Source organism: Zonotrichia leucophrys, chromosome 9 (assembly GCF_028769735.1).
Source record: "Zonotrichia leucophrys gambelii isolate GWCS_2022_RI chromosome 9, RI_Zleu_2.0, whole genome shotgun sequence".
NCBI lineage: Eukaryota > Metazoa > Chordata > Aves > Passeriformes > Passerellidae > Zonotrichia > Zonotrichia leucophrys.
This window is the reverse complement of record NC_088179.1, coordinates 25,000,950-25,014,706: the sequence shown is the minus strand read 5'-3', so window position 1 is coordinate 25,014,706 and position 13,757 is coordinate 25,000,950. Positions and strand designations below refer to the sequence as shown.

Sequence of the window (13,757 nt, the reverse complement as noted above, 5' to 3'; positions counted from 1 at the left end):
TTAGCAGTAATTGGCTCTTTTACATTGTGCTCATGTAAGGTCTCATTTTCCAGGTATCTGGTAAGTGTGTCTGCTTGTGTTTGCTTTAGCCCATGGCATAAGGAGCAAAGATGCAGCCTCTAATCCTACTGTGTCCATTCTCTTCTTCAGGGTCGATGTTCAAGGGAAAACTGCAAATATCTTCACCCACCACCACACTTAAAAACGCAGCTGGAGATCAATGGGCGCAATAACCTGATCCAGCAGAAGAACATGGCCATGCTGGCCCAGCAGATGCAGCTGGCCAATGCCATGATGCCCGGAGCCCCGCTGCAGCCCGTGGTACGTGCACCCCAGGGTCCCCGTGAGCTGGGCTGGGTGCAGGCAGCACAGGCTGGCACACCAGGAAACCCCACAGAGCTCGGGAATGGGAGAGGAACCCACTGAAATGCCCTCTGAAATCGCTGAAATGCCCCTCTGAAATCACTGAAATGCCCCTCTGAAATCACTGAAACGCCCCTCTGAAATCGCTGAAATGCCCTCTGAAATCACTGAAATGCCCTCTGAAATCGCTGAAATGCCCTCTGAAATCGCTGAAATGCCCCTCTGAAATCACTGAAATGCCCCTCTGAAATCACTGAAACGCCCCTCTGAAATCGCTGAAATGCCCTCTGAAATCACTGAAATGCCCTCTGAAATCACTGAAACGCCCCTCTGAAATCACTGAAATGCCCCTGTGAAATCACTGAAACGCCCCTCTGAAATGGCTGAAACGCCCCTCTGAAATGGCTGAAATGCCCCTCTGAAATCGCTGAAATGCCCTCTGAAATCACTGAAATGCCCCTCTGAAATCACTGAAACGCCCCTCTGAAATCGCTGAAATGCCCTCTGAAATCACTGAAATGCCCTCTGAAATCACTGAAACGCCCCTCTGAAATCACTGAAATGCCCTCTGAAATCACTGAAATGCCCCTCTGAAATCACTGAAATGCCCTCTGAAATCACTGAAATGCCCCTCTGTATGTCTTGGTGTTGCTTAATTCTGCCTTGCCTGAAGTGATATCTTTAATTATTTCAGTAATCTTGTGTTCATTTATCTTTCGCAACTTTATTCTCAGAGTTTGGTAAGGGAGTGATTGATCTGCATGAGATTTTCGTTTCCTTTGCAATATCATGTGCTCTAGGAAACTCCTGGCTCTGGGAGGATGATGCCCACTGGGTGTTTTCCCCTCACTCAAGGGAGCTGTCCCAGAGAATTGCTTGCTGGAATTGAGCTGTAGTTTAGGAGGAGCTGGGCTCAGCTTGGCCACGGCTGGTGCATCAGTAGTGTGAGCCCATGCAGCAGCAGAGAGCTGGGGTGGCTCTGTGCCCTGGCCCAGCAGTGGCCGTGTGCTGAAGGGGGTTTAGGACAGGGGCTGTCCCCACCTGGACTGTGCAGCACATCCCAATGGCCCTGTGAGCTTCAGAGCAATGCCAGCTGGCTCTGATAACATGCTGTCATTCTGCAGTGGTCAAAAGGCTGCAGGATATTTATATTGCTAGAAAATAAGCTCAGTAGAAAATAAATGGGGTAGTCTTATTTGCTGTACAGCAGGCACACAGGTGTCTGTTTGAGTGTATTGGGCTGAAATCAAACACCAACGTCTTTTAAGTTACACACTAACAGACTGGTTCTGTTTTGAAGTTCATTATTACATAGCTGATAACCCAGTAATGAAAAGTGCAGTTAATTAATAGTGTATTTAAGGGTAATATTTAATTTCCTGTAATATTTGCCAGGTTGTTTTTCATTCACGTGGATGAAGAATCATAAGCATTACAGAAATTATACCCATTTACACAACTCTCATTCTGATTTCTCCAGTAATCCCTGCATGGTTTTGTTCATTATTTCCAATGTCTCTTGCTTCCAAACAATTCAGTCATTTCCTCAAAAATACAGAAACATGTGCTGTTCTCTGCTGTCTGCCTTAAATTGATATGAAACAGAGAAAGAGTTGTGTTAACTCTGTAGTTGTTTTTCACTCTAAAAATTAGTTGGGGAAAAGAACCTAAATGCCCTGAGTAACTGCCTTATTTAGATAGTGAAAGACAAACACTCCTGCCTGAATTTTATTTGGCAGTTACACTGCATTTGGGGGCAGGAGAGTTATTTAATCCTTGCTGCAGTGTTGGGTTTTCACAGCATTATTTGGGCTCTACACCCAATTATCTTCTCACCCTCAAGGGTACTTGACTCTTTTTTGAAAACTTGCAAACAAACAACATAAAATCATGTTTGCATGTGCTGTTTCTTCCACTGGTTTAATGTTTTGGCCTAGCTAAAGCATCTCCCTGATGCAGTGAGGGTCTGGTTATCTGCAAGGCCAGCCTGTTTGTAAAACGGGAGGACTGTGGCTGTGAAACCTCAGGAGTTCCTGGCCAGCTCTAGCTGCACCAGGGTCAGAAGAGCTTTGCCTGTGCCTGGAGTGTGGTTGGTGCTTTGTCAGGGCTCTCAGGTGCCTTTTCCCCGAGAGCCAGCGTTGTACTGTGTGCCCATGTCCCCCCGGTGGCCCCAGGCTCTGTGTGACCCCACAGAGCGTCTGCCATTCGTTATGGCATTGCAGGAGTGTGGATCCCCTGTGAGTTTGCTGCAGGAGCGGCCACGTGCTGTGAGTGTGCAGGGAGCAGGAGAGCCAGCAGAGGCTGGTGGGGATCCCTGTCCCATGCTCCTGCTCATTGCAACACCTGCACGGGTGTTCCCCACGAGCCACAAGCACAGCAAATGCTCCTTTCCAGTTAGCAGCAGAGACTCACCTCGTTCAGCTCCAGGGCTGAGGAGCTGTTTTGGTGACAGCGTGGCAAGCTGCCGCACAGCAAATGTTTGTTAAATGTCTGTTTCCCTGTCTCCACTTGCAGCCAATGTTTTCTGTTGCGCCCAGCTTAGCCACCAACGCGTCAGCCGCCTTCAACCCCTACCTGGGGCCCGTGTCCCCAGGCCTGGTCCCTGCTGAGATCCTGCCCACGGCCCCGATGCTGGTGACAGGGAACCCCGGCGTGCCGGTCCCTGCCGCCGCCGCCGCCGCCGCCCAGAAGCTGATGAGGACAGACAGGCTGGAGGTAGGAGCTGCCTGCTGGAACTTATCTCACAAGTGTATCATTTACTATGTCTTCTAGGTGGGAAATACTTTCCTTGTGAAAGCAAATAATGCAGGTTTCACTCGGGCTGGTAATGTGGTATCTGTGTGATGGTAAGAACGAGGAGTGACTGAGTGGTTGTACAGTAATTTCAGGCTGCCACTCTGCTTCTGACCCTCGCTTGCAGAGGGAAATGGGAATATTCAGGAATGATCATGGCAGCAGCAAGGGTGCCCCAGAGCTGTTAGTGAGTGCCCAGAAGGCATTGGCATGGTGGGGGCACAGCCCCTGGGCACTAGGGAGAGGCGCAGGGCTGCAGCTGCTGGGTGCAGATGGCTCGGCCTCTCTGCTCGGGCAGACGGTGCCCACGCTCCCTGCTGGCCTCCCCACCTGGCTTATCACCCCCGCTACAGCCCTGACAAGTGTCGGTGCTCTCGAGCTGCCGCTCTCCCTCGCTCCGAATCTCTCTTATCTGAAAGGCCTGACAGTGTTTTTAGCACCTTATCGGTGCTGCGGCAGCGTGGGCGGGGAGCCAGGGACGGGCTGCAGGCTGCTCTGAGCTTGGGGCACAGCCCGTGGGCACAGCCTGGGAGTGTGGAGCACAGCCTGGGAGCACAGCCTGGGAGTGTGGAGCACAGCCTGAAGCCTGAGAGAGTGGAGCACAGCCTGAGAGAGTGGAGCACAGCCTGAGAGCACAACCTGAGAACATGGAGCACAGCCTGAGAGCACAGTCTCAGAGCACAGCCTGAGAGAGTGGAGCACAGCCTGGGAGCACAGCCTGGAAGTGTGGAGCACAGCCTGAGAGCAGGAAGCACAGCCTGAGAGCACAACCTGAGAACATGGAGCACAGCCTGAGAGCACAGAGCTCAGCATGAGAACACAGAGCTCAGCCCATGGGCACAGCCTGAGAGCAGGTGCTTGGCAGCTCTGGCTGTGGTTAAAAGGCAGCGAGGAGGGAGGCTGAGCAGCCAGGGTGCCCTGCTGTCACCCTGGTGTGTGCTGCACACAGCAGGGTGAGGGCTCAAGGCTGCTGCTGTCTCCCTCCTGGCTGTGGGTCTGCTGACCGAGCTCAGGGAGCATGCTGGGAGGAGCAAGAAGGATCTCTGTTTTATGCAGCCTGCTGTGTGTGTAACTCTGTTCTTCTGCCTGTGCACTGCCAGGGTTTAACTCTCTTTCCAAGGGAAATGAATTCCTTTTCCTTAGCTGCATCCCTGGCTGACAGGCTGCTGCCCAGAAGGGGCGAGCTGGGAGCAGTGTGCAGGGTCATCTGGCAGCCAGCGTTTCCCGCTGCTGCTGTCACTATTCTCAGAGCTCACATCACCACAGGTCACCCTCCTGTGGGATCACATCACTTCCCTTTTTAGAGATGTTTTCCCCGAGGGAAACGTTCCCCAAAGCACGCTCAGGTTGCAGGGAGGCAGCCGTGCCCACTCTGAGCTGGCACACGGGTGGCTGCTTGGAATCACCCAGGGAGGATTTTCCCTTGAGGACTCTGTTTAAAGATGGACACCTGCCAGGGGTGGATTAAAACCAAAATTCAATTAGGTAAATTCATAAATAAATCATAATGGATTTGGAAATGACTTGGAGAGGAGGATGCCTGTGGTGGGAACCCTTTGGGTTGTGCTGTCAAGATCAGCTGCTGTGTTTGACTGTGCTTCCAGCCCTGCAGTGCCCATGGATGGTCAGGGTGGGACATGAGGGCTCAAAAGCATCGTGGTCATAAGCAGGATGTACCATTGTCCCCAGGCAGCCAGGGAAGCAGCAGCACCCCTTTGTGTGCCCCTCCAGCAGCCCTGGTGCTGGCCACAGGCTGTGACTGCTGTGCACAGGGAGCTGATGTCATCCGTGACCTCAGTGGGCAGGATTTATCCCTCTGGATGCTGCATTCTCTTGATACTGCTGTTCAGAGAAGTGGTGCACTGCTGAGCCAAACTCCTCTGCATGAGAGGGAGATGATAGAGTAGCACTCTCAGGGTCACAATACTGTTTTTCCCTTCTGCAAATTCAGTTTAAACAGTGAAACATGTAGGTGAGAACATAATTTGCAAATGCTTTCCAGTACAGTGGTCATCTGATCTGGAGTATCCAAATTTAGTATCCAAACACTAAACGAGCATGTAGTTTTTATGAACAGCAAAATATTTGAATGTTCTTTATAGGCTGCAGAAATGCAGAATGGATTTTGGGGATTCTGCATGACCTGGCTATTGCGTCCCAGAGGAGCCAGCAGTGTCTACCTGCCCTTCCAGGGAGCTGCAGCTGTGGCATTGCCATTTGTTATGGCATGGTCAGAGCTTTATAAGGCTCCACTCACTCTCCCTTGGAATGAACTGTCCTGGAGAAAAATAACCACAATGATGTTAGCATCTAATCTTGGAGTATGATTGGTCTGCTTAGAATTTTAAATATTTATTTTCAAGAGTGATATACTCTGGCAGGAATTAAGTCAGCACACGTTCTGGCATACAGAGCCAGGCTGTTCCCAGGCTGAAAGCTCTCAGTAGGCCCACCTGGGGTTTTCAGGGATGCACGCAGACACCACAGCTCTGTCGGGCAGCACTGTGTCTCCTGAATTAATGTGAGTCTTGGTGAAGTGAGGTCAGGGACTGATACTAGCAGTGGGATTGCTTTCGTCTGGATTTCACACTGACAGCGTGCAGGTGTTGGGTGTCCAGTGCTTTCAGCCACTCCCGTAAGGAATCTGCATCTCAGGATGGAAATGTCATGGCTTCAGGCTTTTCCACAGCTTTCCTGACACTCCTCCCCTGCAGGAAATAGCTCGAACAAAGTGTGGTTCTTCAGTGAACTAGAAAAGAAGCAAGAAGGACAGAAAAGTGAGAGAAAAATGAATTGCCTAACACTTTATCAAAAACAGCTGTTTCTGTTGGAATGCCATCATTTTCTATTAGAAGTGTTCCCAAGTCAGGAATGACAACAGCCAAGCTGCTGTTTCTTGCTTGGTTCTTACAGGCCATGCTTTGCCAGAAAGAAGCAGCTTAGAAGTTCTTGGAGCTGGTCAGCTCGGGGCAATCAGGATTGTTGTGCTGGCTGGCATTTGTCACTGCAGGGGACTGGACCAGGGAAGGGATCTGACTGCAGAATTACCTGGCAGGCCAGTGGATCTTTTCCAGCCCAGGAATTTGCCTGAGCTGTTTCTGGCGTGCTGCAGAATCTGTTCTGTGAGCCCTGAGCAAGAGGGCACAGGATGAGCAGGGGCTGGGCCTGGCTCAGGTGTCAATACACACCTGGAGCCTGTCACCATGTGGAAAAAGCCCATGAGCAGGGTCCTGCAGGAGTGGCCTTGGACAAATGTTTTCACAGCTGACCTGGTCCTGGTCCTGGTCCTGCAGGGGGTCAGTTCATACCCATGGAGGATTTGCAGGTGGCACTGGCACAAGGGTTAAACAGCAGCCACAGGACTGGTGTGAAGGGAAACCAAACCACCACCAAATCTGGGTTGTTGCAGGGATCAGAGCAAGGTCCTTGAGGAAATACTTACGATCCAAGCTCACAGGCACCCACCTTGAACAGGAAATTCCATCTACTAAAGGGTTTTATTTTTATGCAGACCCGGTTGCTTTTGTCCCCTTGTTTCCGATGGCCTTTGGAAATCTGGAATGCAAGGTGTGTTTTGTTGCAGTTTGGGGAGAACTGACCATGACAGGAGCCTGTGTCAGTGTGTCAGTCAGTGTGTCAGACACAGGGTTGGACACGTGCAGAGGGGGCTGGTGTTTGTCCCGCTGGTGACACAGTCTGTGTCTGTGGTGCTGGGGTGGCTGGGGCTCTGTGTGGGCTCAGGGCTGGCTGGAGCCCATGGGGACACTGCAGGGGCTGTCACCCACGCAGCTGCAGTGTGTGAGCCCTCAGCTCCATCTGGCTGCTGGCGTGTGACAGCGAGAGCAGTGGCTGCTCCAGCTGTGGCCGCTCCAGCTGTTCCCCACCTCCCCAGGGTGGTGGCTGGGCAGCACAGGGGCTGTGCCTCCACCGTGGGCTCAGCTTGCTGTCTCCTGGCAGGTGCCTGGATCGTGGGGGCACATGGACACAGAGTGCCCACCTGGTTGGGCTCCGTGCGGGTGGCCACACACCATCCACTCACCCTAATGAGCACATGGAACACAGCCAGGTCACAGCAGGGCATGGCTGAGCACCTTGGGGTGCTTGGGTGGTGACCAAGAGCAGCCACGGCACATTTCAGGAGACAGAAACAGCCCCCTGGGCAGCTCAGTGGGAGCCAGAGTGACACCTGCTGTGTGCTTGGCTCTGGTCACAGTGAGGTTTCATGCTCCTTCACATCAGAAGTGGCTCTGGAGAAGCCAGACCTGGCTGCCAGGTCCCTGAGCCCTCCATCCCCCTGCAGTGCACCGCCTGGGCCAGGCCCCTTCCTCGTGGTGCTCTGGCGGATTTTCAGAAAGCTTTCTCTGCTCCAAGCCGTGCCTGCAGCACCCATCACCCAAAGTGAGTGTCTTTCTTTTCCTGGTGTCACAGGTGTGTCGAGAGTACCAGCGTGGGAACTGCAACCGGGGAGAGAACGACTGCCGGTTCGCTCACCCCGCCGACAGCGCCATGATCGACACCAACGACAACACCGTCACCGTCTGCATGGATTACATCAAAGGGAGGTGCTCCCGGGAAAAGTGCAAATATTTTCACCCTCCCGCACACCTGCAAGCCAAGATCAAGGCTGCCCAGTACCAGGTTAACCAAGCTGCAGCTGCCCAAGCAGCAGCGACTGCAGCTGCCATGGTGAGTGTGGGAGCACTTGTGGACGTAGCCGTACATTGAGGAGAGGCAATGGTGGATGTGTGTTTGTCCTTGCTGAGGAGGGTGCGTGTGCTTGGGGACCCGGTCACTACCCGGTGCAATGAGCTTTCTCAGCATGTGGTGCCAGATCTGCTGTGAAGTGGTTCCAGACCATTGAGGTGTTTGACTAATTTTGCCTGCTGATGTCCGGAGTTCCTGTGTGTACCTCTGTGCGTGCATACGTGTGTGCGTGTCTGTACGTGTGGGCTCCTTGTGTCTCTGGTTGGCTGTACATCTGTGTGTGTGGGCAGATGTGTATCTGTCCTGCTGCACAGCCAGATAAACCCGTGTTTAGTTTCTGTAAGTCCGTGTTTGTAGAGGTGCAGTTTGGAGTGGATTACCGTGTTGCTGCTGTCCCCGTCCCGTGTCCCCGAGGGCTGGCGGTGGCTGTCCCGGGCGCGGTGCCGGCCCGTAGCTGTAGCAGCCAGGCCTGGGCCCGTGAGGAGCTGGCGTGCTGGCGAGGCGAGGCAGCGCGGGGGGCTGTGGTGGCAGGGGGTCCCGCCTGTGCTGAGCCCGTGGGTGTGGGAAGCGGAGCACCGAGGGGGCGGCAGGGCCGGCGGGGCGAGGCGGTGGCCGCGCGTGAGCCCGGCTGTGCGGGCACCCCCTGCCGCCCCGCTGCCCTGCCCGCCGGCCCGTGCATGCCTAGTCTTGTTACCGTTGTACACGGCATCCGGTGATTTGTTTTTATTTGTTTTTTCTCACCTCCCCAAATGCACTGCTGCCCCCATGACGCACCTCTGCTTGCTGTTTATGTTAATGCGCTTGACCCCACTGGCCATTGCCATCATGTGCTCGCTGCCTGCTAATTAAGACTCAGTCGGCTGTCAAATCACTGAAGCGACCCCTCGAGGCAACCTTTGACCTGGTACTATGACCTTTCACCTTTTAGCTTGGCATGTAGCTGTATTGTAGAGTCGAGTTTGGGGTTAATGTGTAGCAATGGAACATCCCGGTTTCCCTCCCCGCGTCCCCGGCACAGGGCGTGCGGGCGGCCGGGCCAGGCTGGGTGCCCTCCCCGCCGCCCCCGCGCCCCGCCGGCCCCTTCCCGTCCCCTCCCCTGTCCCCTGTCCCCTGTCCCTGTCCCTGTCCCTCCCGGGTGCCGGCGCAGGGGCGTTGGCATGGCTTGGTGGCGCGGAGGCGGCCGGGGCCGGCATGCGGCGCGCTCTGCATGCCCGGGCAGCGCTGGGGCCCGGGGACTGGGGTGTCACCGCGGCCCTGCCATCCAGTCCAGACGGTGACTATTAACATGGCTTCTACGTGTGATCCTCATGGAGCTAGCAGTGCTGCTTCCCCGAGAGCCTCGCTCCTGGCCCACCCGAAGCTTTCCCTGGCGTGGCACTGATGCCGGTGCCCGCAGCGGCCGTCCCGCCGCTCCCTGTGCCGCTGTAGTGGTAGGCAAACAGTGCTCCCTGGAAAGCTGTTCCCTCGCCTTTTATTTGGTAGTTCAGTCTGCTATGCCGCTTGCTTGCTCATGGAGAAACATGGTGCTGCCTGGTTATTTTGCCTTCTACTGATTTTTCTTTTTTCCTTTTTCTCTCTCCTTTTCTCCTCCCTCCCCTTCCCTCCCATCCTCCTCCACACCCCCCCCCCCCCCTCCCTTTTTTTTTTTTTTCTTTTTGTTACTGGACTTTATTTTTATACCCATCCACCATTCAGGGAATTCCTCAAGCTGTACTTCCCCCCTTACCAAAGAGGCCTGCGCTTGAAAAAACCAATGGTGCCACCGCAGTCTTTAACACTGGTATCTTCCAATACCAGCAAGCTCTTGCCAACATGCAGTTACAGCAGCATACAGCCTTTCTCCCACCAGGTAAGTGCATCGCTGGCGCCTGCTCAGGGGCGGGAGCGGGCGTTTCTGGAGCAGCACACCACGAGGCAGCTGCAGGTCGCTGGTGCAACGCGGTGTGTGCTGAGGCCGCTGTGCCAGGCACAGGCAGCCCCTCCGGGCAGGGCACAGCAATGCCCCTGGGCACAGGAGGGGCTGCCTGTGGGCACGCTGCCTTCTCTCTGCTCCTCGCAGAAGCTGGGTGGGTGTTTTCCAGTCTAACACAAAATCAGCATCATGCTCTCTCACCCCAATCAGAATTTGAAGTCTCCTCTCTCCTTCCTCTTTCCCTGGATTAACTGCTCTTCCTTCCACATCCCTCAGCTGTTGTGCTTGTTTCCCTGTAAGCCCCTTGGCCTTGGCAGTGGTGGCTCTGAGTCACGCACACAAAGGGGTTTTTTAATGAGGTTTTAATGGGGTGCAGTGATCCCAGGCAGCACAGGCAGTCTCACAGGTGGAGAAACACAAATCTACACAAGCTGTCACAGTTTGGGCATCCACCAGTGATGTCTCAGGGCTGGTCTTGGACTGAGTAAAGACCAGTGCTTGTTCTCAGCCAAGAGTCCTGGTGTAATTGGTGAGGAGTTGATGCCTGTACTATGGACCAAGCAGAAATCCTTTTGGAGGACTAGTGATGGGACATAAAGCTGGAATATGTGCTTTGGTTCTGCTGATAGCACTGCATGAGAAATGATCTCCACTATGTCCTGGGAGCTTCTGCCCTTGGTTACACAGCTGAATCCTGAACCCACACTAAAGCAGCACCATCATTCAGGAGTGTGCAGAGCTGATAGATCTGTACTCAAAAATGGGATAGAGTCTGTGAGGACAGCCCTTCATAATGCAGACTGGGAAGAGGAAGAAATACAGCTAATCAATCTCTACCCAAAAATTTAAAGGATTTTATCCAGAGCATCTTTGGCAAGTATGTTCCCAGGAGATCAGTACAGTGCCCTTTACTATTATGTCTTGATCTGGCATGCAACCAACTTGTGTACTTTAAATGGCACAAAATCAGTTTCTTGATCTAGTGCATTTTAATAATGCAAAAATGCATTGCAGCCACTGAAATGTATTGGTAAATGTTGCAAGGCTTACTGGAGTCAATAGCAAGACGGGGTGGGTAAGCTGCAGGTCAGATCCCTAGCCCTCATATTAAAATCCATATAAAAATGCATAGGCAGTCATAGACTCATGGAACCACTGGATGGTCGGGGTTGGGAAGGGCCCTAAAGCCCACCTCATTGCAAACCCCCTGCCATGGGGAGACACCTTCCAATGGACCAGGCTGCTCAGAGCCCCGTCCAGATAGACTCAGAATCCTTCCTATGAATGTTAAACTATTCACAGATCTCTTTTGGCACAGCATGACCAGTGGAGTCTGTAACCTGCAATTTTCTGGCTTTCATGAAAGCAGCAAGGGGCTGGATGGTTTCTGGAAATGCTGGAGCTACATTTATACTTGCCCCTGGAACTCAGGAGCTGGGGTTGTGGTTTGTGTGTGCCAGACCCTATTTGCACCTCATCATAGACTGGGGTCTTTCCCACTGGCTCCTGACACACCTTACCTCAGCTCTTCCTCCAGCACATCCACACTGGAGCCTCCAGGAGCTTGGCAGTGGTTCTTGAGCTTCATTAGACATTTCCTGACCACTGGAGTTTAGTGTATGTTACACAATAAAAGTAAGGGAGTTTTTAGCCTGAGCTATTATGAATTCTCTCTTTATATTTTTCAGATAGCTGCAATTTGAGCTTTCCAGTAGTCCAGTACTTTCCAAAAAGTTTGAAAAATGTCTTTGGCATCTTGCCCTTTTTAGTTTATCCCGCTTCAAATGAGCTGGGATCAGTTCCTGTTTGGGCACAGTCACGTGGACACAGAGTTTCTCCATCTGTCCCTGCGAAGCCACGGAGAGCACGGAGCGTGGGTGCCCCCAGCTCCACGGCCACGGAGCAGGGCCAGGGCAGCTCAGTGGCATCTGAATTAAAGTGACGTTTTTCAGGTTCACACACCCAAGGTGTGAGTGCTCATTTGTGTTCCTAGTTGCTGCAGGCAGAGTGTGCAGGAGGGCTGGAGGGCAGGACACGTGCAGAACCCACACGGGGTGGGTGTGCCTGGGGACCCTCCCCTCTGCAGGGCGCCCCACTCCTCATGTTCTCGCGCTGATACTGCAGGAAACCTCAGATACCTCTTCTGAACTGTAAGGCATTGTTCTGGCTGCCTGTGTGCCAGGGATGTGGTCACATCCAGGGAACATCCATGCCTGGGAGTGGGCACTGCACTCCAGCGCGCCTCAAGTGATGAAATGTTCCTCAGACATTCACATCACCTCTCTCAGCTGAAGCTCCCTCTGTGCACAGCTCCCCTCTTGAGGTGTCCCCAAAACCATGGCTGCTGGAAGCTGTCCCCAGGCTGAGAGGGGGTTCAGGGGTGTGCCAAGACAGAACCAGGAGCATTTGTGCTGTTGAGATAAGGGCAGTTAGAGTGCCGCGTCAGGAGGCTCTGCATGCCTGGCTTTGGTCCCTGGGTCCTGGCTGCCAGCTGGGACACCTTGGCAGATTGGGTGACCCTCTGTGAACGTGCAGAGCTCCAGGTCCTCAGACCTTGAGCTGCTCCTTGTCCTGCAGCGCTCCTGGGGCAGCTGGGTGACATCTGTCCAGTGCCTGGGGCCATGCTGTGCCTCAGCTCCCTTCTCCTCAGGGGTGTGAGTGCAGCTGCGCTGCCCCAGGTGTGTCCCCAGGTGACCAGGCTGGCCTTGAGAAGCGAGAGCCTCCAGAGCATGGGGTCAGGTTGGCAGGATGCTCCCAGGAGTGGGGTGGTGCAGCTGCAAGGGGCAGGGTTGCAGCTGGCAGCTGAACCCCAGTGAGGGAACGCTGCAGCTCCCTCTGCATTGTGTTAACCCGTTGTGTATTTGTTCAATTACTGCAGCTTCAGCACCAGAGACTCCCTTGCTCCTGCCTGGGACTCAGTGCCCAGAGGCTTTCCTAAAGGGACTTTCCTCCCTGGGGCTGCTGGGCCTGTGCAAAACCACTGCTCTCCCCCAAAACATTGGGGAGGGAAAGGTCACACACCACTGCTCACCTCCACAGGAGTGTGTGTGCTGCCTGGAGTGTTGTTTTTAATTAGGCGTTAGATTGGGCAGAAAAAATAGACTGAGGGGAATAATACAAGGGAGAAAAGAGAAAAAATCATTAAAACAACAGTAAACTTAGAATATTTATAGAAATGGCTTTATTGTGTTGCAGAAATAATCTGGTTATGAAGCTGTGGTCATTTAAGTCAGAACATCCTCAAATTAAAAATCTGCCTTGTGCCAAAGAGCCAGGGAACATTGAAAGTGAACATTCATTATTCATGTGTTCTCATTAGTAAGTCAAAGCATCTGAAGTCAAGCTGAATATTAGGATCATAGCAAAAATTATTTTTATTACTGGTAAGAGGGTCATAAAGCATAATATCTGTATTTGGGAATTATGCCACCCCAGCAGGCATTCCACTTTCTGCCTCATGTTCATTTGCTTTAATTCCCTTTCAAAACTGTGTGCGCTGGTCATAATGTTAATGATGATCATTCAGACTGGAATGTGGAGCTTTTCACTGAGGAGTGTTACAGGGATGTTTCAGAGTGGGTATAACACCCAGCCCATGTGTAGCAGGTGTAACATACATTTGTGCATGGGGTGATGGACCATGGCAGGGTGCACAGCTGTGTGCATGGGGCACCTCTGCAGAGCACAGCTCAGAGCTTCTGCTCTGAAACCCCATTAATGCCGCGAGGAGCCCACAAGAGGGACCAACAAAGCAGTTCTGCTTGCTGTTTGTACTTTTTAGCCAAATTCTGCTCCATTTTTTAATCCTGCCAGTGATTCCCTTGGCTTCAGCCGTGATTTGTGCCAGGGGAGGTCAGGAGAGGCGCCCTTCCTTTACCCTTTCTTTGCCAGTGTTCCCAGTGTCTTCCCTGACACAGAGGAGTAATTAGGGAGCAGGGTGATGCCCTTGCCTTACAGATGCAGCAGTGACAGAGGATAACCTTGG

At 53.0% G+C, this 13,757-nt stretch overlaps 1 protein-coding gene across 10 annotated transcripts in view; it reads left to right on the top strand.

Moving 5' to 3' along the window:
* Positions 1-13,757, top strand: part of MBNL1 (muscleblind like splicing regulator 1) — a 61,290-nt gene that overhangs the window by 38,004 nt on the left and 9,529 nt on the right. For 6 of the 10 annotated variants that reach the window (XM_064721515.1, XM_064721523.1, XM_064721520.1 and 3 more), the window contains exons 3-7: positions 151-321; positions 2,878-3,078; positions 7,585-7,842; positions 8,711-8,764; positions 9,556-9,709. In XM_064721515.1, coding sequence (XP_064577585.1) covers positions 151-321; positions 2,878-3,078; positions 7,585-7,842; positions 8,711-8,764; positions 9,556-9,709 — 838 coding nt within the window. The remainder of the gene's footprint in view (positions 1-150; positions 322-2,877; positions 3,079-7,584; positions 7,843-8,710; positions 8,765-9,555; positions 9,710-13,757) is intronic. The other 4 variants (XM_064721524.1, XM_064721522.1, XM_064721521.1 and 1 more) reach the window with 1 other exon arrangement.